The sequence below is a fragment of the Homalodisca vitripennis genome, chromosome 3 (genome assembly GCF_021130785.1).
Source record: "Homalodisca vitripennis isolate AUS2020 chromosome 3, UT_GWSS_2.1, whole genome shotgun sequence".
Classification (NCBI taxonomy): domain Eukaryota; kingdom Metazoa; phylum Arthropoda; class Insecta; order Hemiptera; family Cicadellidae; genus Homalodisca; species Homalodisca vitripennis.
The window spans coordinates 110,411,610-110,435,079 of NC_060209.1; the positions used below are offsets into that span (position 1 = coordinate 110,411,610).

At 32.3% G+C, this 23,470-nt stretch overlaps 1 protein-coding gene across 1 annotated transcript in view; it reads left to right on the forward strand.

The window, feature by feature from the left end:
* The window catches only part of LOC124357292 (protein argonaute-2-like), an 88,696-nt gene extending 65,502 nt beyond the window's left edge, over nt 1–23,194 (forward strand). The window contains exons 14-18 of the mRNA XM_046808951.1: nt 1,616–1,709; nt 8,223–8,417; nt 15,675–15,905; nt 19,247–19,431; nt 22,144–23,194. Coding sequence (XP_046664907.1) covers nt 1,616–1,709; nt 8,223–8,417; nt 15,675–15,905; nt 19,247–19,431; nt 22,144–22,237 — 799 coding nt within the window. The 3' untranslated portion in view covers nt 22,238–23,194. The remainder of the gene's footprint in view (nt 1–1,615; nt 1,710–8,222; nt 8,418–15,674; nt 15,906–19,246; nt 19,432–22,143) is intronic.
* Nucleotides 23,195–23,470: the final 276 nt, after the last annotated feature.

The following is a 23,470-nucleotide window of genomic DNA, read 5'->3' on the forward strand; positions in this document are numbered from 1 at the left end:
AGAGATAACAAGTTACAAAAGCTAAGAAAACCTTGCTTCAAATTTATTTATGACAAATTTCTCGTCAATAATGTGCTTATGTTGTGAACACAAAATATTTTGTTTGGATGAAGTAGTATTGAAATATTCCAACATTGCCCAATTTGAAAACTGTAATAAATTAAACATTCAGTCGGCACTAATCATAACAAAACAAACTTGACAAAAATGCAATTGGTATGACCCAGCTATACCAGTTAAGAGACTGGGAAGAATTATAAACGTGGTTTGGATTCTCTTAGCAAGCATGCTGAAACATTAAAAGCGATAATATATTGCAACAAATTTGTAGTGCCATGGTGACAACACTTCTCACTCAAGTATGAACCATTACTCACAATGAACCTCAGCACTAAAGGGGTTCAATTATATTTAATTTTAAAATGTTTTTTTCTTATGTTATAACATTTTGTTAACAGGTTATTCTCTAAAGTATTAATTCACATATGTGATTGTACAAAAAAAGTTCTTCAGCTGATTTTCCTTGGATATCTTTACAAAATGATACATAATTCCTACAAAAATATATAATTCCATGTGGAGTGATAAAAAACATGTTATCAATTTTCCTTGTATTAAGGAAAGTTATCTTTAAGAGCTGTGATTAAAAAAAAATTAAAAAAAAAAAACTAAAAAAAAACTATTAACTTGACCTTAAACCTATTTCACCACCTTGAGAAAGTGCTGGGTTAATATTAGTTTAAACATTGCTGTTGTTCTTCTGTTACAGTTCAGTAGCTAAACTTTGTAAAGGAGTTATGCTGTTGGGGGCAGATGTCACTTACTCTTCCCCTGATTAGAAGCATACTTAAGCTGTAGCTGCAGTTAGATCAATGTTGGGTATTAATATTGTGTTGCTCCTCTGTTACAGTTCAGTAGCTAAACTTTGTAAAGGAGTCATGTTGATGGGGGCAGATGTCACTTACTCTTCCCCTGATTAGAAGCATACTTAAGCTGTAGCTGCAGTTAGATCAATGTTGGGTATTAATATTGTGTTGCTCCTCTGTTACAGTTCAGTAGCTAAACTTTGTAAAGGAGTCATGTTGATGGGGGCAGATGTCACTTACTCTTCCCCTGATTAGAAGCATACTTAAGCTGTAGCTGCAGTTAGATCAATGTTGGGTATTAATATTGTGTTGCTCCTCTGTTACAGTTCAGTAGCTAAACTTTGTAAAGGAGTCATGTTGATGGGGGCAGATGTCACTTACTCTTCCCCTGATTAGAAGCATACTTAAGCTGTAGCTGCAGTTAGATCAATGTTGGGTATTAATATTGTGTTGCTCCTCTGTTACAGTTCAGTAGCTAAACTTTGTAAAGGAGTTATGCTGTTGGGGGCAGATGTCACTTACTCTTCCCCTGATTAGAAGCATACTTAAGCTGTAGCTGCAGTTAGATCAATGTTGGGTATTAATATTGTGTTGCTCCTCTGTTACAGTTCAGTAGCTAAACTTTGTAAAGGAGTTATGCTGTTGGGGGCAGATGTCACTTACTCTTCCCCTGATTAGAAGCATACTTAAGCTGTAGCTGCAGTTAGATCAATGTTGGGTATTAATATTGTGTTGCTCCTCTGTTACAGTTCAGTAGCTAAACTTTGTAAAGGAGTTATGCTGTTGGGGGCAGATGTTACACACCCATCCCCTGACCAGATGAATATCCCATCTGTAGCTGCCGTAAGTTTCTTGTTCACAGAACTTGTATAAATTATATGCACATTAAGTCACTGGTCAAATAAAATATCAATTTTTATTATTCCTAATGGCCGTGTTCCAAGTATTATATACATACTGCAATATAAAAAGAACAAGATTATTTTATGAAATTAACGTTAATTAATAGCTTGACAAGTAGCTACAACCTAAGCTAAATTTCATTCAGTAAATTTAACCCTAGAGGTGGCATTATAAATTCTCTGTAGTGGTAGGGTGTTTTAGGCCAACAGTTTTGTGTGTTTTTATAATTTATATTACTATGTCAACTAATGCTCCAAACTTAACATATTATACATAATTTTTTTCATAAAAGAACACAGAAAAACAAATTTTTTTCTTGTTATAACTTTTTTGATGCGGCAAAAAGATTATAAAAAGTAAAAAAATAAAGTTTTGTCCTCGGATTCCGTTTTCTACTTTACTTCAAGCACATAAAAAAACAATTCTAATATAATCAATTGTATCTGGAATTTATTGGTGATATCAGAAATATATAGTTTATAACTTTAAAAATCCATATTTACACTTTTTTAAGAAATGTACCAAGGCACTTATTTTTGATGCACAGGGGTAAGACATAAAGCCAATAATTTATACATATTGACATATAATGTATTCAATGCCCTAAAACCATTTTTATGAATCATTTTGGTTATAAATCAACTAAAACATATATATATAGATATATATGTTTTAGTTGATATATATATATATCTGTTTACATGTATGTTTTAAATTATTTTATGTGTTTCGTTATGTTGTTTTGACCTGAAGAAGCGTAATGCGAAATATAGTTAATTCATATTAATATGTTGGCCTTTTTCTACAAATATATATATAAAATATTATGTATAAAAAAACGTTAAACTATCTCTAAAATCACCTCGATAATCAACATTGAAGTCAGATTCCTCCCCTTCATCACTTGGAACATGTTCACCCACTAGCAGTTCTCTCAAGTCACTTGATCTATCTCTAAAGTTTTCACTAATTTTATCACAAATTATTTACAAAAAAATATGTGTAAAAAACTATTATTTAGCTCATTAGTAATAGCTAGCTAAAATAAACTCCAAACTATGTACTTGGAACAACATAAGAAAGTAAACAATGATGTGCAGTAACAACCACCGTCAGTCACAACTGCATGGGCGGGCCAGATGTCTGCTGCACAACTGTTTATTTATATCCATAGAGGATATCTATAAATAGTATATACGCTATTATTGTAAAGTATGATTCTTCATCTTTCCAAATATATTATTTTTATCACAATCAGATTATATTTACTCCTTCAAAAATAACGTGTAATGTGACGCAACGTAATTGGGCTGGAATTCCGGTGCTGCCACTTAGAGACGACGGCTAACTGCACCGTATATCTGGCGCCTGCCACTTCTAGAGTTAAAATTGTGTTTTTTTATTATAACCTAACTTCAAGTTATTCTGTAGAAGAAAAACTATGTACAGTAGAGTCCCGGTAATCCGAGGTGAATGGGACCGAATGTACCTCGAATTGTGAAGAACTCGAATTATACGGAACACTTTGAGAAAAATTGGGTTATAATTAGAACTGAAGGCAAACAAAAGAAATATGCTTTTATTACAAATACCAGCAGTAAGAAATTACTTACAGAGGTCCAAAGATGCAATGTTTACTTAAAAAAACTGTCTAGAGTTTTTTGTTTCACCACACTGCAGCGTTTGCGGGCAGCCATGTCTCTCCACCGCCGAAGCAATAACGTGTCTGCCGCTGTCGCCTCTGCTTGCTGCTCTACGTAGCGCAGGGCCGCATTCAGTGCCGCATAGCCGTCGCTGTGAGTCATTGCCGGGTCTGTCTCCTGCACACTTTCTTCTCTTCGTCACTCCCGTCAGCTGTCATGTCTGTGACCATCTCAACTATGGTGTCGTCTGTTGTCTCTAACTGTTCATCCCTACTCATCCACTCTCCAATATCAGTTTGATTTGTCCCATTGCAACCAGGAAGTCTGTTTATTAAATTTATTAACGGTAGATCGTCATCTTCATCATCATTTTCAATTTTACACACTCCGATTTTCTTCCATGATTTCTGGATTGTTTCTGGTTTAATTTTGCTCCAAGCTTCAGCGATCCAATAAATAACATCCTTGATTTGTGACTTTTTTCAGGAAATCTTTTATGGTTGCCTCTCCTTCAATTGTTTGAAACATTGATTGCAACAAACGGCGTCTGTATACTTTTTTTCAAAGTTTCAAGTACACCTTGGTCCATAGGCTGAATGAGGCTGGTCACGTTCGGTGGCAAAAACATCGTGCGTATGCCATCGCATTGCAGTTTCCCCTTCATCTGGGTGTGATCCTGCGTTATCAAGTGTTAAGATGGCTTTAGAGGGTAGGTTGCTTTTCTTCAAAAACTTTTTTGGTTTCAGGAACAAATTCACTAAAAAACCAGTTTTTAAAAAATTTGTTTGTCCATCCATGCGTTATTTGGTTTGTATAAGTTGCTGGAAGCGTTGAAATAGAACATGTTTTTAAACGCACGAGGCTTAGCAGACTTGCCAATGACAGTTAGTTTTAATTTATGGCTTCCCGACGCGTTTGAAGCGGTTAGCACAGTCAGTCTCTCTTTGCTTTTTTTGTGACCCGGAGCAGCTTTTTCCTCCCGTGAAGCTAGAGTTTTTGATGGCAAAGTTTTAAAATTCAAACCAGTTTCATCACAGTTGTAAATCTGATCAGGTGTTAAATTTTCACTTTTATAAGATTTTTTTAACTTTTCACAGAACTGAACAACTGCCTCGGAATCCCGCCGAAAGTTTCTCCCCACAAATTTCTAACTGCCTCACGCCATAACGTTTTTTCCAACGGTCAAGCCATCCTACACTTGCCCGTAAAATCTTCCTCACCTTCATTGATTTCATTGCGAAAGTACAATGCCTTTTTCCTGTAAAATAGGTCCGGAAATAGGATAACCTTTGTTTCTTTGTTGACAAAACCATAAAAATAGGGCCTCGCTAGTTTTTTCATACTCTGCTTTCTTCATAGACTTCCGCTCATTAGTACACTTTTTCCGTGCACTTTTCTGATGCAAATTTTTCAATTTTATCACGATTCCTTTCGCCAGTCACCAACTGTTCACTTCACCAACTCCGTACTCGGCAGCCAATTTTTTTAACGTTTCACCTTTATCTTTTAAGAGCTTCTAGTTTTGTTTTTATCGGTACAAACTTTCTTTTACTTTTTGAACTCATAGTTCACTGTACAATGAACACATAAACACTTCAAAAAATACTTTTTTACTAAAACTTAATATTTACACAACAAGTACTGTACGTTGTAAATAACAGACGGGTAAGCGCACTGCGATCGTAATCTAGAACAACCGTTACCGCAGTGGAACGTGATGAGCAACGGACTGATTTATTTTTAGACAATACGGGGCGCGATGTTCCGTGGCCTTGACAATAGGGTGGGGGTGGGGCGGTGCAAATGAAGTGGCACTGATGAGTCAGGCTGCCGGCTTCTCCAAGTAGCCTAGCACTCAGTTTACAGACATGCGCTCGAGTGTGTTGTACAAATATGTCAATATTCACATTTTATTTTTTTACATTGTTGGCTCGGATTTAACGGAACCTCGGACTATCGAGACTCGAACTATCGGGACTCTACTGTAATATGTAAATAAATCTGCTAGGATAAAGTCTTATACTGGTTATAAATCACTGTACAACATTTCTATTTGTTAGATTTCATACATTTTGACAAAACTGTACCTGAACATGAAAAAGGCGTATACACATTTAAACAGGCGATAGTATATGTTTGTTATTATTCATCTGTCTAAGTTAGTTACACTTTACAAATGTCATGTTACATTCAGAAGCTTCTCTTTGTCTGGGTTTGTTGTTATTGGGATTTTAATGAACTACATTATAATGCCATCATTATTGTGTTAAAAGGTCATAAAAGCTAAGGACTTACCTAGGATTTCTCCTCATTGGTCTAAAATAGTACTGAAAGAGTACTCATTGTTACTGAAATCATTGGAGCTATTCAATAAAATATCATGAAATATTGGAGTTTTTATAAAAAACGTATTTCTAAACTTAAATCTATAATGGATCAAGAGATTGAAATATTTTTCAGTGAATATCACTTATCTCAGCATTGTTTGAATTGCCATTTAAAAAGAAATGCTCATAGTTTTCCTGTTTTCAAATTGAAATTGCATGTGAAGCCGCGGGTAACTGATAGTAATATATAAATAAGTGATGCCAGATGAGTCAAAAGAATGGAGGCAACAGGTGAAATACATGTGAACAGAAGCCATGCCAGCTAGTCAGTAGTGGTAGCACTAGAATCATGCCGTTTCTAGGAAATAACCCTTTTCTCCCTCTACCCATCAGTGTCTGTTGAAACTTGTGAGTTCCTGATTTCTAGTACGCATGTATTATTTAAAAGAATATTAATAAGTGATTCATGCTCTTTAACGTAATTATTTTGCTGTATATGTGATTGTTTGATAATTAAAAAAAAAAAACGCAATTATATTATTTTAATTTTGAATCTACAATGCATTTAATGTACAATTTTTAGTAAAGCAGTGTAATATATTATTTAAAAAAATTACAATGTTTTAATAATCATTCAAACAATTTTATAATATAGGTCTAAATCATCTTATTTTAAAAATTTGTTATATTGTACGGTAAATGAAGAAGTACACTGACTAACTGTTTCACATCAATTAGTACGATTTATATTTACTGCGTTTGTTACTTAGTTTGTAAAAACGTTGCAAACTGTGATAGTATGAAATGCTTTTTTTCATTTTTGTTAGTTTTGACCTTTATGCTAGTTAGTACAGTTTAATTGTGTCAAAGGCTAGAGTTGGCTGCTGCATGCCGTGCCGGGCAATAGGCGTATTGTGTGGTAATGCTGCTTGAGCCTGTCCATTCTATATGTCGCCACCAACTGCACTCTTTCGAGGCTCCTACTGTAGCATTATATATTTATTTATCTGACACATATGGTTACGTGAACTATTTATATCCAGGATATAACATGCACATACAAGATGGTACTTACAGAAATGGAAACGTACCAAGATCAAATAAAGCTGCTATCACTGTTAGCTGAATCGCAATGAACAACTATGAGAAATGGTAATGACATGCAATCAGTCTAACATGCATCAGTGTCTCGTTTTGCAACAAAACTGTACTATCTACAAAGAATATGACAACTATGCTATCATGTTTATTTCATTTCATTTCATTTTCTTCCTTAAAGGCAGAATAAACATATTCCTCTACAACAAGTGTAGATTGGTCCTTTTGGATTTTCCTGACCTGAAACCATGCTGCCTATCTGTGAGGATCTGATAAATGCCAGAGCAAGAAAATCCATCACAAGTCCCTCGAAGACCTTAGACCAAGACAAGGAGATGAAAATTGGCCTTTAAGATGTTATATTGCCCATATTCTTATACTATAATAAGGAACCAACCACATATCGGGCTTTGAAGCAATCAGGAAAACTTCAGATCTAAGAGACAAATTGAAAAGGTAGGTGATAGGTGATGTACAGAACAAGAAGATCACTGCATGCCCTGATAACGAAGGAGGGATGTCGTCGGGACCAAACCTTCATCTTATTTTGCACCTGCTTACGTTGGCAGAGGTCTGGAAGTCGTAGACTAAACAATGAGAAGGCGAAGAAGAGTAAATTCTATTAAAATAGTCTGTGAACAAGCTAATAATTTCATTTGAGACTGGTTGGCACCAACTGGAGCTTATTACTACTGGATATAACTCCAGAAAGCTTGAGGATTGGGTAGGATCACCGAACTGATATACTTCATGTAGTCGAGTTAGCAGGCCTTAGACAAGTATTTACACCTACTTCTCAGATGGCTGAAACATAGGCAGTCAGCAGTGGCTCATTATGACTCCTATGAGTAACTCTGATCAGGTTGTAATCTCAAGCACAAATAATCTATATCTGTCTGACGACATGTGGAGGAGGGGGTCTAGACCACATCTATCACTGATCAAACCAGTGGCTCGACATGCCTATCCATTGTCCATTTGTCTGCTCCATGCCAGATGCTTATCTAGTAAAGAGTGAGGAAGAGGGGGAGTCTAGCATGGTGGGGTGGCAAGCAGTAGGGCAGAGTTTGTCTTGTTAATTTATAATTGTTTTACCCTACTTAGCTATATTAGAGTGTATATTAATACTTGTTGATTCCTAAGCATTTATTTGTCTCAGCCTACCAATACTCAGGAACATAGAACACTTCATTTCAAGAGTTATAACTAATTTATAACAACTGTTTGACAAATAATAGACTTGCATGTCCCGAGGAAGGTGATATTAAAACAAACCAAAAAGATTAAAATTCAGTAAAGTAAGATGATTTACCCCTATTGACACTCTTTACGAAATTACAAATTTAGAGTATTGTGTGTATTGTACTTTGTTATTACTTTTTTAGGTTACAGCAAGTCATGACAGAAGGGCATTTCAGTACAGTATGTGCTGGCGTCTCCAGCCCCCAAACCAAGAGGTCATCTTAGATCTAAGGGCTATTGTCAGGAAAAAGATTCGTTTCTATACAAAGAAGAATGGAGAACCACCAACAAGGTTAATCTTTTACAGAGATGGTGTCAGCGAGGGCTTTTTTAACAAGGTAAGATATACTCATATTTGTTATGAAATTTTAACCCTGATCTCACCATATACTGGCAGATCTGTTTTGGGTGATTTGCGAGGGCAGGACTTTCATTTTTGATTGCACTCTTGCCATCTAGATATGCCGTATCGTTAAAATAGCAATTCAATTTTTTTTTTAAATTCACAACTTTATTATTTATGAACCTAGGAATAAAATAAAAATGTTCTGGAATGGTTATAACATTTTGTAATTAATAACTCTTTTAATCTCAAACTGTTTTTGAGGTATTAATTACATGTAAATAAATTCCATGAGAATTGTCTTTCACCAAGTCTATAAAGTAACTGTTCATTTGTCACAATCATTTAATTAGTCAGTTTGGGGACCTCTAAAAATAACATTACAAACTTCTTAAAACCTTCCATTCTATATGTTCAGTATAACTTAAAATAGTTCTCAATATATTTCACAACTAAAAATATTATTGTCAGATGTTGTTCTATGGTTCAAAAAATACCAATAGTAATAATATTGACTAATATTAGTGACTCAGTGGGTTGATTCCTACATTCGATTCTTGATGGTATCAAGGCCTGGACAATTCTCGATACTGCATTTTTTTCACTTGATTCCAATTTCAATATTTTCAAAGTATTTTGTTACAAAATAATGAATAAAATCATCAGAAGTGCATATAATACACTTGGACAGTCACAATTTTACAATATCATCACTAGTGATGTGTTGGAGCTGAATCTCAAACTCACTGAATCTCCAAATAAACCTATTTGCAGACAACAACTTATTGGGAGTATACAAATTACTGATCACTGAAACAAGTTAATGTTATAATGTCTGTATGGGAAAACATAAATAGCTAAATTAACTAAAGTACTTTTAAAATAATCTTTTGATTACATTCCGTATTTTATATATTTATGATCATGCATATCCGTGTCTGCTACATATTATTCATGGATAAGAACTAAATAATCAGAAATACGCAAATTACCATTTGCTAAAACATATTATTGTTGTATTTTCTGTATGAAAACAAGTAAATAGATTACCAAATTCAACTAATTATCCTATTAAGAGATTGACTATTAGAGTAAGTCTCTCAGATATAAGTCTAAGCCAGGAACGTTTCAGTAGTTAAGTTAAGTTTCGTACACTGGCTTGGATGACACTCAGTTGGCTGCAATGTGTACAATCTTCAACTGAGTATGCTGTAACACAGAAACAGCTGTCTGTCTGTGTCTGAAGAGAAAGTGTCATATAGTAATTGTATTTTTATTGTAAAATTAAAAAAAAGTATTATTGTGTACAGTTTTATGTGTAGATTTTGGTACAATAAAACAGTTTGCATCTGGAAGTTTTGTAAAGAATTTTATTTTTACTCAAAAGGAAAAAATGTTTGGGTAATACAATTTTTATTATTACTTTTAATTTTTACATTTGTTTTATAAGATTTTAAAAGATCCATGTTTGCTGTAACAGACAGTATTTATGAGCCAGTTAAGTAAAAAAAAAACAATTCATTTTTACCAAAAAATAAGAGCTGTAGGAAAAAATATAAAATAGTGCACAACAATTTCAAAAGAGCCTGATTTTGTTTGGTAATCCCTGAGTAAAAGCCGCCGGTATTCTTCAGTCACAAAGAAAAACCTTGGTCTGGTACTCAAAGGGCTAAAGAGAGCAAAAAGCCAGGTTTTAAGATGAGAATTTGGATAGGACAGGAAGAGTACTTGCCTTTACTAAACCGAAAGGATATTTCTCTTCTTCATGGAGAGTGTTCTTTTAAATGTCTTTATTATGATGAAGAAGAGGATTATTTCTTCCAGTCTGGTGTCTAATTTCTTTAGTTTCTATTTAAGTCGGTTATTGGTTATTTATTTAGACAGGAATTTGTATTGAACTTAGAATCAATGTATTATATATATTTTGTATTGGCTCATCTCTAATAAAAAGGGCGATACATTTTTTTAATCAGTCTATATAATAAAATATCTCAGTGGGCTGACAGTGATGCAACCTGTGCAATTACCAACCTCTCTTAAATACAATAAAGTGTAAACAAAGTAATTAAAGCAGCCGCCCATGGATCAACCTTCCATCGGTTTATCTACCACCTTTCCTGGATATCTGTTTTCAGCCACATTCAGAGCAACATAAATGAAAAAGTCAATTTTTCTACTACCTTCGTTCTGAGTTATCTTTTGTGCATAACAAATCAGTACTGTAATATAGTTTGTTGTGAAAGATTTGTGAGTGTATTTTAGTTTGCACAAGTTGAGTTAAATTATGTAGAATTTGTAGAATTATGAAACCAACATTAATGGCTATAACCATTAGGCTAATTATATTTTATACCCTATGGATTGTATAGTTGTAATCTTCATTTAAGTGACTCTTTCCTTATTTGATCAAGCTTCAGTCCCGTAGGTAGTCAATTAATAGGGAATATACTGAATGTGGAAATTACTCATAAGAGTAATACAGCAACAATGACATTTAATTTGGACTGTTTTGGGGAATACATCATACTGCACTGAAAGACCTTGTTTCATCACAGTCTCATAAAAAGTATGAAAAGATGTTAAAGATTGCACTAAAGTAAATATTAATAAAAAAATTAACAATTCTAAGTGCCTTGCTCATTTATAAAGGCTATATGCATAAATTGCTAACTTTTTATAGAATTTTGCAAGTATTTGAGGAAAAAGCAATTAATTACAAAGTATAATCTAACTAATTTTTATAACTAATATATTTTTCAGAATTAAATGAAAGAATAAGGGAGTTATAGAACATGATTTCATTTTTATAATTTTGTATTTTTGGTTTTTTGAATTTGGTATGGTGAACCCTGCAACTGGCTTTATGCGATTATTGACACATTAAGTACATTTTCAAATGGCACTAAGCTATTTTTGACACATTACCTATGGTGTAATATAATCTCTCACAGCAAGTCTATTTTTACTTTGTTTGAAGAAAAACATATGTAAATTTAAAGATAAAGATCTAAGGTTTCATATTATACCGCAAAACATTCTATAATTCCATTAAATCTGTAATTAGAAAAATTTTAAACTTTGGCGTTCCCATTTCCAGTCGCAATTTGTTCATGTAATTGCTGAAAACCCAAAAATTACTGTATCTTTGTCAAAGTTCTCTATGAAGAATTTACCTTCTACACTATCATTGTTTTTGTTATTGGAAAGGGTGTATTCTTGGCTTTCAGGAACATCATGTCAATAGGCTTGAAACAAATATAAATGTTTATACAATAGTTGTTTGAAAAGATTGTTTTGTGAAATCCTAAAATGCCTAATGCATTGAAAAGAGCTTCATTAAATGTTTTTATGTTTTATACATTTATATGTCTGGAAGTAGTGAAAATCATATCAAAACAAAGAAGAATTTTTCTAAGCAACAGTATCCTCACTGAAGACGATGAACTATTATTTATTTTTTACCTGTTGCACAATCACCGGCGCATCGTGTGGTTGCTGTAGTGATTTCTCAGTTGTTATTACACCATTTATCAATACATGCATTGGTTGCTATTTATTTGTATCGTTATATATTTAATTGTTAAGTGTGTATAAATAAACATTTGTGTAGTGTTTTATAAATTATTGAAGTAAAAAATGTGGATGTTTGTGTAAGGTTTTACCTGCAGGTTGGCCTATGTTTATTTAGGTTCAATATTTTTATTGAATATTATAAATCATTCATCGTACATTTCACAATAAGTTTTAATTTGAACAGTAGTGGCGTAGGAATGTACTGGGTAGTGAATTAGAAGACAGTGTTAGTTTGGTAGATATAGGCGAAGTTTTTATGACTCGGATGAACCATTTTCTAGTGAATTAAATGTGCCTGATCCTACTGACTTTGAAAAAAAATAAAAATACATTGTTCATTTTTGTAAACTTGTATCAATGTACTTGTTATAGACCTATAAATAACTTGTTACCTAAATAAGGTTAAGTCTTTATTTTACAGTATTTACTTGTATAAAAATGTGTGTCATAGAAAATTTTTTTATATAACATAAACTTCTGTAAATTTATTTTCTTTTACACATATTTATATTTTAGTAAAAAAATATTTCATCAAATCCAAACTGTCATAATTATATACAAAATAGTGCAATAAGAGAATTTTGCTCATTTAGTAGTTTGTATAGATACGAGGTGTGTTCAAAAAGTATCGGGAATTTTGAATTTTCGCGGGTTATGTATATTCGAATTTCGATTTTTTTTTTTTTTTTTGCGTTATGTTGGTACATATGTCTCTAACTTATGTTGACAATTTCGGCCATTTTCAATGTTCAGATAATTGTTGACAGCTGCTTTGTTTGCACGTGTTTTGGTTTGTCTTCGATTTTTACCTATTCAAAAAAAAAATGGAACAAAGAACATGTATCAAATTTTGTGTGAAAAACGAAATTAATTGCGCGGATGCATTTTGAATGTTGACTGTGGCATACGGAGAAGCTACTTTGGACAAAAGCAACGTTTATCGGTGGTACAAAATGTTTTCAGAAGGCAGAGAAGATGTGAATGACGAAGAGCGTGCCGGACGTCCGAGCACTTCAACAACAGACGAAAAAATTGATGAAGTGGAGAAAATGGTATTGGCCAATCGTCGAATCACCGTTAGAGAAATTGCTGAGGACCTAGGCATATCGATTGGCTTGTGCCATTCGATTTTAATCAATAATTTGGGCATAAGACAGGTCGCCGCAAAATTCGTACCAAAATTGCTCAATTTCGATCAAAAAACAGCACCACATGAACATTGCTAATGAGATGTTGGAATCTGTCCGCGACGACCCGAATTTGCTTCAGAGGGTCATAACTGATGACGAATCGTGGGTTTATGGTCATGACGTGGAAACCAAAGCTCAATCAACTCAATGGAAGCTGCCGCACGAACCAAAACCGAAAAAAGCACACCAAGTTAGGTTGAATGTGAAAGTTTTGCTTACAGTTTTCTTCAATTGCAGGGGTGTGGTGCATCATGAGTTCTTGCCACTAGGTAGAACAGTAAATAAGGAATATTACCTGCAAGTTATGCGCAATTTGTGCGAAGCAATCCGCCAGAAACGCCCGAATTTGTGGAAAAACAAAAATTGGCTTTTGCACCACAATAACGCCCCTGCTCACACATCGCTGCTTGTACGCGACTTCTTGGCCAAAAACAACACACTAATAATACCACAGCCACCTTATTCCCCAGATCTGGCCCCCTGTGACTTTTTCTTTATCCCAAAACTGAAGAGGCCCATGAATGGACAACGCTACGCCACGATTGACGAGATAGAGACGGCATCGAAGGAGGAGCTGAACAAGGTATAAAAAAAATGTATTTTTTGAAGTGCTTCGAAGATTGGAAAACCGTTGGCACAAGTGTATAATTTCCCAGGGGGATTACTTTGAATGGGATAAAATAGATATTCACGAATAAATAAATAATTTTTGAAAATACACAAAATTCACGATACTTTTTGAACACACCTCATATATCATTAAAAAGTACTATCAACGTAATTTTTTTTTTTTTTTTAATAATTTGTGAGTTAGATATATAAGAAAACTTTGGTATATTTTGGATTTATTCAAATAAATTTCACAATGGCTATGAGGGTGCTACAGATTGGAGAAACATTTATTTTTTACCACTTTTTATTTTAATAAATTTAACTAAACTAAAATTTAAATAATTTAATACTAAATTCTCTTGTTGTAAACTTCAATTATTTCTAGAAACACTAATATTTTTAATACCTCATAGTCTCAACACTGGCACTTAATGAGAATTTAAATGTCTGAATATTTAAATACCTATTATTTGTTATTCATAATTTAATGGTGCTGATTTCTTAAATAATGAAAAACCCAAAAAAGTCTCTATAAAAGAATTTATAATAAATACAAAATAAATTACAGATATGCAGTATATGTATTATCTAATTTCTACTTATTTAATTACCACAAGGTAAATGATTTAAAAAAATGAAATATAATTTATATTAATACAGCATCTGTGCTACATCTGATTATACTAGGCAAACAATGTTTTACCTAATTGTGTTTTTGTCAAACACCTTGATTAAGGTAAGAAAAATTTTTTTCTCCAACATAAAAAAAATTTGATCCTTAACTTTTATGAATAAGTCCAAAAAGAGTGATAAAAAGTTTTAAATTATAGCAAATAGTCTAAAGGGACAAAACTATACAAGATGTAGTAAGCACTGTATTGTCAGTTCGTCATGTGTTACGACGAACACAACACGAATACTCGTTTAGGGTGACTCCCTATGGAGAAAACCTAAACTACTTTAACCATCTAACCTAAAAATCCTAATCCTAATAATAATATAAATCTGGAAGTGCCTTTGTTTGCTTGTTTTGCTTTCATATGTTAACTATTCCATCAATTGTTATGAAATTTTATATGGACATTTTTAGGCTTCCGTTTATGAATATAGATAGGTATATTCTTTTTTTGAAAATACCACAGAGCTATGTCCCATTGGTCTCTAAAGTTATAGAATATTAATTGAAAAATCCTGTTAAATTGAACTACTTTTTCAATTTGTGTACATATATAGTGAAAGCATAGAGCTTGATAGTAACAACACTTCTTATTTAATACTTTTCTAAAACCGCTGTTGACCACAAAGTAAGAAAATACAGATACGAAAATTGTTAAGTACTAGATGTACAAAGCAAAATCAACTAAGGAACCAAAAATACTAAGATTGGAGTAAATTCCAATGGCCATAAGTGTACACTTTTTGACAGATTTTCTTGATCATGACAAGGCAAACTCAACATTGGCATCGGAAATATAATTCACTCGAACAGAAGTGCTCATATATACTTACAAAAGCCTACGAAATTTCAAGTAAAGCCACAGTAAAACATAAACAGAACAAGAAACACAAAAACCATGTTACTGTTACCAGTCACTTTCAAACAAAATTTAGACTGTGGCATGGCTTGTTAATGTTTTGGGTCTTGGTAAACATTATGTAATATTTACAGCTTTGCCAGTAGGCCAAGCTGATTTATGTAATTTACTATTTCTTCAATGTTGCCATTTTCAATTATTTGGACTCTTCTGACTCTTGGACCATTAGTGGGTGCCTTTAATGTATACAAATGTTTAATTTTCATATTTTGTAAGTAAGGCTTTTCGTCATCTTATCTCTTTGTATGTTGAATAACAAGATTAACTTTCTTCCTTAAACAGGTTCTTAATGAAGAGGTGTCTGCCATCAAGTGGGCTTGCATAGAAGAATTACAGAAAGAACTTCCACTGACTTTTCTGGTTGTTCAAAAACGACATCACACGAGGTTCTTTCCAACCAGGAAAGCGGACATGGACCGAAAAGGAAATGTTCCTCCAGGCACCGTTGTGGATACTGACATCACACATCCTAGAGAAACGAACTTCTACATAGTTAGCCATGCCAGCTTACAGGTAAATTTAGCAACCTTACATTTTCTGTTTGTTGAAAATTTGTTTGCTACCCATTAGTTAGATTCTTATCTCTAGTTTTGTATATTTTAAAATTGTATTTATCTTTCAATGTTTTTGTCAGACACAAAAACCTGAGTTTGTATGGTGAGTTGGTTCGTAACGAGGTGATCTCATAAGGATTCAGATCCTTCATGTTGATTATACCATAGCTCTTTATATTTTTGAATGTCCAAAATAAAATGCCTGAGATATTTGAAAAGGAAGATCGACTTAGGTCTTTATTGTAAAAAAGCACATTCAGATGAGGTTATTCAAGAGTTATGATGTTTAATGGCAAGGGAAGAGATAGTGTCTACACAGGGAAGGTATTCAGTTAATTATTCCTGGTCATTCTCTTCACTTTTTGCACTCTATTTGATTGGTTATTGGTTTCACCCTGAACTCAATTAAAAACTGATGTTTTATCAAACACATTTAAATCATTGATGATCAAACCATATTGTTACTTATTATATATGAATCTTTTCAGGACATTCTGATGAGTAATAATAACAACACAAAACCATATTATACTTGAATGTGTATACTTGATATTAAAAATAATAAATTTATATTTTTTTAATTTACAATTGAAAATACATATGAATTAACAAATCATGTTGAAGCACAAACTGTTGGTGAAAAAATTGATATAATTCAGTGTTTTATAAACAAATACAAAATAAATAATTTTATTTGATGAAATTGGTGATATAACACAGATGATTACTCACCATTTTAAGTTATGGTAGTCACTTCATTTGATACAAATAAAAGTCTGCTAAGCCTCCTAAATCCTAAAAAGTACCTAACAGTATGCTCTTTTTTGCAGTCTTTAGTTTATAAATAGGCTACTAAATATTTACACAAATTATAAAAATGGATGGACAGAAAAATAGGCCTAATGAAAAAGATAAATACAATTTTGTATTGATTATGTATGTGACCATAATAAACACTTGCATTGTATTGGGTGTTAGTTTATATGTGTGTAATATTTATCTACATAAGTATTAGGATTAAGCCCAGGATGATTGGGATAGGTACTGCAAAAAACTTATCTCTTTTCTGCCGCTGGAAACTTTTGTTCGAGCAGACAGCACAATCAGCAGTAAAACATTAATAATCAATGTATTTAAGTGAGGGTTGGTGCTTAAAACCTTTAGTATTCCTATTAAGTTAAGAAAAATTAAATACTAAAGATCATCCTGCCCGGAAGACCAAACAATGTTAAGTTCAAGAAAGAGATACTTTCGGTCCAGAGGCTAACCAAACAATGATTTGTGTGAAATATTGCAATAAAATTAAAAACTAAAGATCCTGTCCGGAGGACCAATGTTAAGTTCAAGAAAGAGAGATATCTGGCCCTGGAACCAATGTCTTGTGAGAAAAGAAATAAAATGAATCAATAAATTATTTGCTAATAATTACCTTTAAATAACAATTGGTTGACCAGTCAGGGTCTCCAGCTTCCAACAGTTTAAAAAAAGATAATTTGAGGATAGGAATTTCATGGAATGTGCCAAAGAAGTTACTCACCAAGAGAAGTTGTTTTTCATGAGTACTGACACAAAAGGAGTCCCAGGACCAGGTGCATGAGATCAGAGGTAAACGAGACCTGAGAGTTTCAGAGGTCCACACTGAAGGGTAGTCCACGTTCGCAGGATACATATAGGAGTAATGTATGAGGAGAGGTAGGTCGTGACAGCGAACCATACCAGTATAAGGAAGCAACCCACTGACAGCGAACGACGTGGGCGGTGTTGGATTGATCGTGATAAATTTAGATTTGGTATAAGGGACAACAGCTTATCTCTCGCTCACTCATTGATTAAAATTAATATACTTGATTAAATAAAAATATTACTAAATGTAATTAAAATTAAACAATTCCGTTATTACTTTTTTTTAGCAAAATAGATTTGGTATTAAAATGTTCATTTGAAAAGTGACCCATATTTTACTATGCTTGTAAATTTTTCATACAATCTTCCGTTTTTGAGGTAATACAGTTTCAAAATTTTTTTATGGCCGTCATTTTAAAACCTGATGTTTTGCTCCAAAACTTTTTTCAGATCGGGTCTTAATTAGGCTAAACATTTGGCAAGTTTATACATTCCCTCATAAAAGTATATGATATACTATAAACAAACTAAAAGTTTTCAGTGTCTCAAAAATTCTTTAAATTGGTTTAAGTCCTATATATCAAAGAGGGCTCAATTCGTTAAAATTAGGTCTTCACACAGAAATCAAGTAATTAAACACGAATCAAAATATTTAACAGTTATATGGGATACCTCAAAGCTCAATACTCACGCCCTTGTTTTATGGTACATTTAAAGAATGCCATCATCAATAATAAAAATATAAATACCAGTAAAAGTCAATTGTTCTTATATGCAGATGACTCAAACTTATTGTTTTAGTAGCTAAAAAAAATAGATAAATATTTTCTTAACAACAGATTGCTTTTAAGTGCTACTTTTAAAGATCCTATAGTGTATGGTTTGTTTAAAAATACAACTAGAAAACAGTGCCAATTCTTATAATACTAGACATTGTAAAGAATAAAATTTAGCCAAACACAATTTGATTTTTTACAATAAAAAAAGCATTCCACATGGGTTCAAAATTTTTAAATTACTTGCCATTTGAAGTAACAAGCAATATTCATAAAAACAACTTTAGGAAAATGTTTGAAGAGTATCTCTTGCTTAAGTATCTCGTTGGAAGAGTTCTCATGTTCAAATTACAAAAATTATTATAAATGAAATTTAACTAATTTTTGTAAACAATTTAATAATAAATCTCTTTGTAGATTATAAAGAATAATAATAGCAAAAATTCATTGGATTACCATACAGGGAAAAACGTTTTAGTAAGTTTATCACTACATAATAGATATTTGTTACTGTCAAGTTATAATTACTTTGTGTTATTGCAATTTTACATTAGAGCGTACTTTTAAAATGTATATCTGATACTATTTTTGTTGTGTATGTACAGCACAAAATTAAGATGTTTGATTGTGATATTTGTCCTCCTTAAAAAACAAAAATAGACAGACATATTTAAATAACACTTCTTATTTAATTTGACCTGAAAAATCAACACTCTGTAAAAAAGCAGGATTACGAAAAGGAAAGTACAAGTTTTATATTATATAAAAATTAATATGTATTATAAGCCTTTGCTTGCATAATGTTTTTACATGGCATGAATGTGAAAGACTTTGATGTTAGTTATAACACAGTCCATGTATAAGCCTAAGAATTAAAATATATTATAATATTTGTATCTAGGGAACAAGCCGGCCCACCAAGTACCACAAACTGTGGGACGATAACAACATAAGCGATGATGACTTGGAAGAGTTGACATACTACTTATGTCACTTGTTCTCTCGCTGCACTCGCTCTGTCAGTTATCCAGCTCCCACCTACTATGCCCACTTGGCAGCTGCTCGGGGCAGAGCCTATTTAGGAAGGTGAGGTTCTAAATTATTTTAGTCGCTTTCAGCATTTACATAACTAGACACAATTCACTTAATTTTATTTATCTTTTAGTTATTCTTCTACTATATTGAATTGTTTTACATATTTCATAGTTTCTCTACCAGTAAAGAATTTTTTATTTGTAAACGTCCTCATGGCAAATGTTTTTCCAACACACATCTAGGTACGAACAACATTATGTGTGTGTAATGTTTCTTTGTTTGTATATTTGTTGTCCACTTATCAATGGGAACTAACTTGGTACATAACATAAGCTCTATACACATCTAGGTACGAACAACATTATGTGTGTGTAATGTTTCTTTGTTTGTATATTTGTTGTCCACTTATCAATGGGAACTAACTTGGTACATAACATAAGCTCTATACACATCTAGGTACGAACAACATTATGTGTGTGTAATGTTTCTTTGTTTGTATATTTGTTGTCCACTTATCAATGGGAACTAACTTGGTACATAACATAAGCTCTATACACATCTAGGTACGAACAACATTATGTGTGTGTAATGTTTCTTTGTTTGTATATTTGTTGTCCACTTATCAATGGGAACTAACTTGGTACATAACATAAGGATAGAACTGCCTTGTTAAAAAAAGCTCTATACACATATGTTCCACAAAATTATACTCAAAGTTACTTTAAGAAAATGTTCAGGAGCTCAGTTTTAGAATTGCCTTAACAGTAGTAGTTTGTAGCTGTAGGACAATTTTGTAGATCACAAGAAAATGTACAGAATGTTAATACATTTTTAATTCAGATTATCAATGTTTGAAACTTATGAAAGACTACTTTGTTTAGATATGTTAACCTACTTTGTTTAGATATGTTAACCTATCTCAGGCCCTCCTGTTACTGGGTTAAGTAAACTTGTTAAATACAGCCCAGTGGTATCAGTGAAATCCTTCCTAATACCAGTTTTATGTAAAGTCTATGAAGTAAAGTAAACTTGTAAAATATATATCCCAGTGTTATAAGTGACAATCCTTGTCACCAATTAATTACTAGCAGCTAAAATCGAAGCTGAATTTCCTGCAACTAGTAGTTATCGACATATAAGGTAATCACTCTTATCCAAGTGATTTTTCATGAGCTCCATGCCCTAGTTAATTATTTTTTATCCGGAATGGTTCTTTTATTCATGTAAACTTTTATATAGCCTAATAGGGTATATCCCAGCTGGTCACAAAGTTTGTAAATCTTTAGGCCATATTTGTAAGCTGTATGTGGTAATTATTATAGAAATTACCTCATAGAAATCATTCTCATCTGCTTCCAAAAAATTTCTTTAAAATTTGATACTAAGAGCAAAATTTTTGAGACGCACACATTGCGTTCTTCAACAACAACGGTCATTAAAATGCCAAAAACAGGGCATAACTGTAAACGGATTCTGTTCATAACTTGACAAGTAACAGAATTCTTATACAAAATGTTGTCAGACCTATGGGTTAATTAGCCAAACCCATCCATATGAGAATACCAATATTTTTCTCATTTCTAAATTATCTGTGAGAGTACAATTTGAAAGTCTACTACGTCAGTTCAGTCTTGTTTATTGTAATACTTGACTGCCTTTTCTGTTGATCTCATTGACCATATCTAAATGGTACCCAAGGGAAATCATGTTGCTGCCTACCTTTAAATTCAGCCATCATTTTCACCAGAACCGCACTAATAACATGATTGGTTTATATTGTCATGACAGACTCACCTTAATAATCGCTACTTTCTTGTTACGAATTACTTGTAAAAAGTCAGGATCTTGATGTGTATCGTCAACAATTGAACGAATCAATAAGACAACAACCTAAGTTTCCCTAATTTTCAATTTTATGTGTCATCGTTAACTTTTCTATTACACATAATGAAGTTGTTTACTCAAGTTAAATTTAATCCACACTTAGGCCAAAAGAAAGATTATGCACCAAAACACAGGTTATTAGCAATTTAAGCAGGAATGCTTGCCGGGGAAATACTAGCCAAGGATGAAGAATAGTTGCTTTGTGTAGAGCAGTAAAAGACAGTTGTTAGTTAACTGCTTCACCTGATACCAGCATCACAACAAAGTACTCGCAACAGAGAGCAAAAAATTGATGGTCAGGTCTGCTGGCAGTGATATTTTTTATAAGAAATTACAAAGAAAAAGTTATGCCGGCCAAATCTGGTTGATGCTCAAATGTCTATAGATATATATGTCAGATTGATATTTAACAGATTTCAATGCCGTTTAGACAAAACATTACTTTTAATTAACATACAAATGACAGTAGGTAAATAAAATACTTGGTAATTACAGGGATGAGCAATCAGATGTTTATAGCCTTTAGGATACCTGTGACATGCAGAATTATCTGGCAACTCTACCAATGATCACCTCATTGACACCAGGTTTTTTAATTTGGTTATTAACAGTGTATTTTCTCTTCTGTACTGAAATGAGCCCTTATGATTTCAATAAGCGTTTGTTTCTCATTGATAGTTTAAGACTGGGTTTTACCTGGGAGAGTTTGTTTCAGGGCTGATTGGCTTTTTGAGTTGTTAAATTTATATAATGTGTCATATTTAGACATTAAATAACAGGTAACTTATTTTCAGTTATATGATAACTGAAAATAATTTACAATTTATAAGCTGTGATTTATTTTAAATTGTTTTATTTACATTGGATTTATAATTGTAGGGACAAAATCAACATTGAACATCTACCTGAGGAGATGATGAAACGGACAGTGCAGGACTCCATTGACATTGACTCACCAATGTTCTTTATCTAGCTTGAGCAAGAGATATTCCTGCAATTGTTAGATACAAACATAAATAAATATAAAAATAGTCTTAGGTTAATGGTGTTGGTTTAGTCATAAGTTAGGTTACCCCTAGTAGAGGCAGTCATTTTACTTTAAAATGGTGGGCTTTTATGGAGTATTGTGTAAGGGTTTATGTAACTATAAAATAATAATTACCATGCGTATTAAGATATGTTATAAATAATTTTTTTAGTTATAATTTTTATATTGATTATAAATTGTTTGAGCTCAGAAATTGAAGTTTCCAACGTTGCCTTAATCTTGTTGATACAATGATTTTTTTACCATAGCAAATAAATTGCATAAATGCGATAGCTGCCATTCATATTTAGTCTGTTGAAGTAAGTGTAAGCAATGCTGCCACTACTAGGGTTAATATATATTATAGGGTTATTATTCATTACTTAAATGATTTTATTTGTTTTGGTTTGGGTTTTAGTGGTAAAGTTTTATGATATTAAGTTAGACTCTTGCAGAAAATTCAAAAATGCTTCATATTTTAAAATTTATAAAGCTGTAGTTTTCAATAATAGAACTACTTTTGTAATAATCTTTATTGCTTTTTTATTATATTTATACTTATATGATGAGTACCTAACGTAGGTTTGTCACCAATTGACCTCTTTATGAATACTACATAAAAATATTTGATCTATTGTTTGTTTGTTTTATGTCTTATATATATATTCTTTTTAATTCATACATTTGTTTTACACTTAAGTTAGAAATGAAATCATACTTTAAACATGCTAATTTGTTTGTTTATTAATGTTAGTTTTAATTGCAGAAAATTGATATAACATTGATATTTCAACTTCTTTATTTATACTACTTTTTTCTTATACTTACCACTCCATATAAATCATATGATTTGTTAATTATCATTTTAATGCTGTTCTTTTGATTAAATTATTAAAATAAAAATGTGCTTTATTATAGTCCCTTGCCTGTAAATTAAATGTAATATATCAATATTTTGAAATATATATATTTAAAAACAAGACTATATTAATATTATATTTCATAGATATGTGCAAATTTCTTAAAAGTAGTTCCATTAACTCTGGAAATGTACATTAGTTTTAACACAAGGGTTTTCAGGTTTAGTGTGATCATTGTTTAAATGAGTTTTAACTATTAAAATTTATTATCATAACATCACTATGAAATAACACAAATTAAGTTGGGTGTTTCTCTATA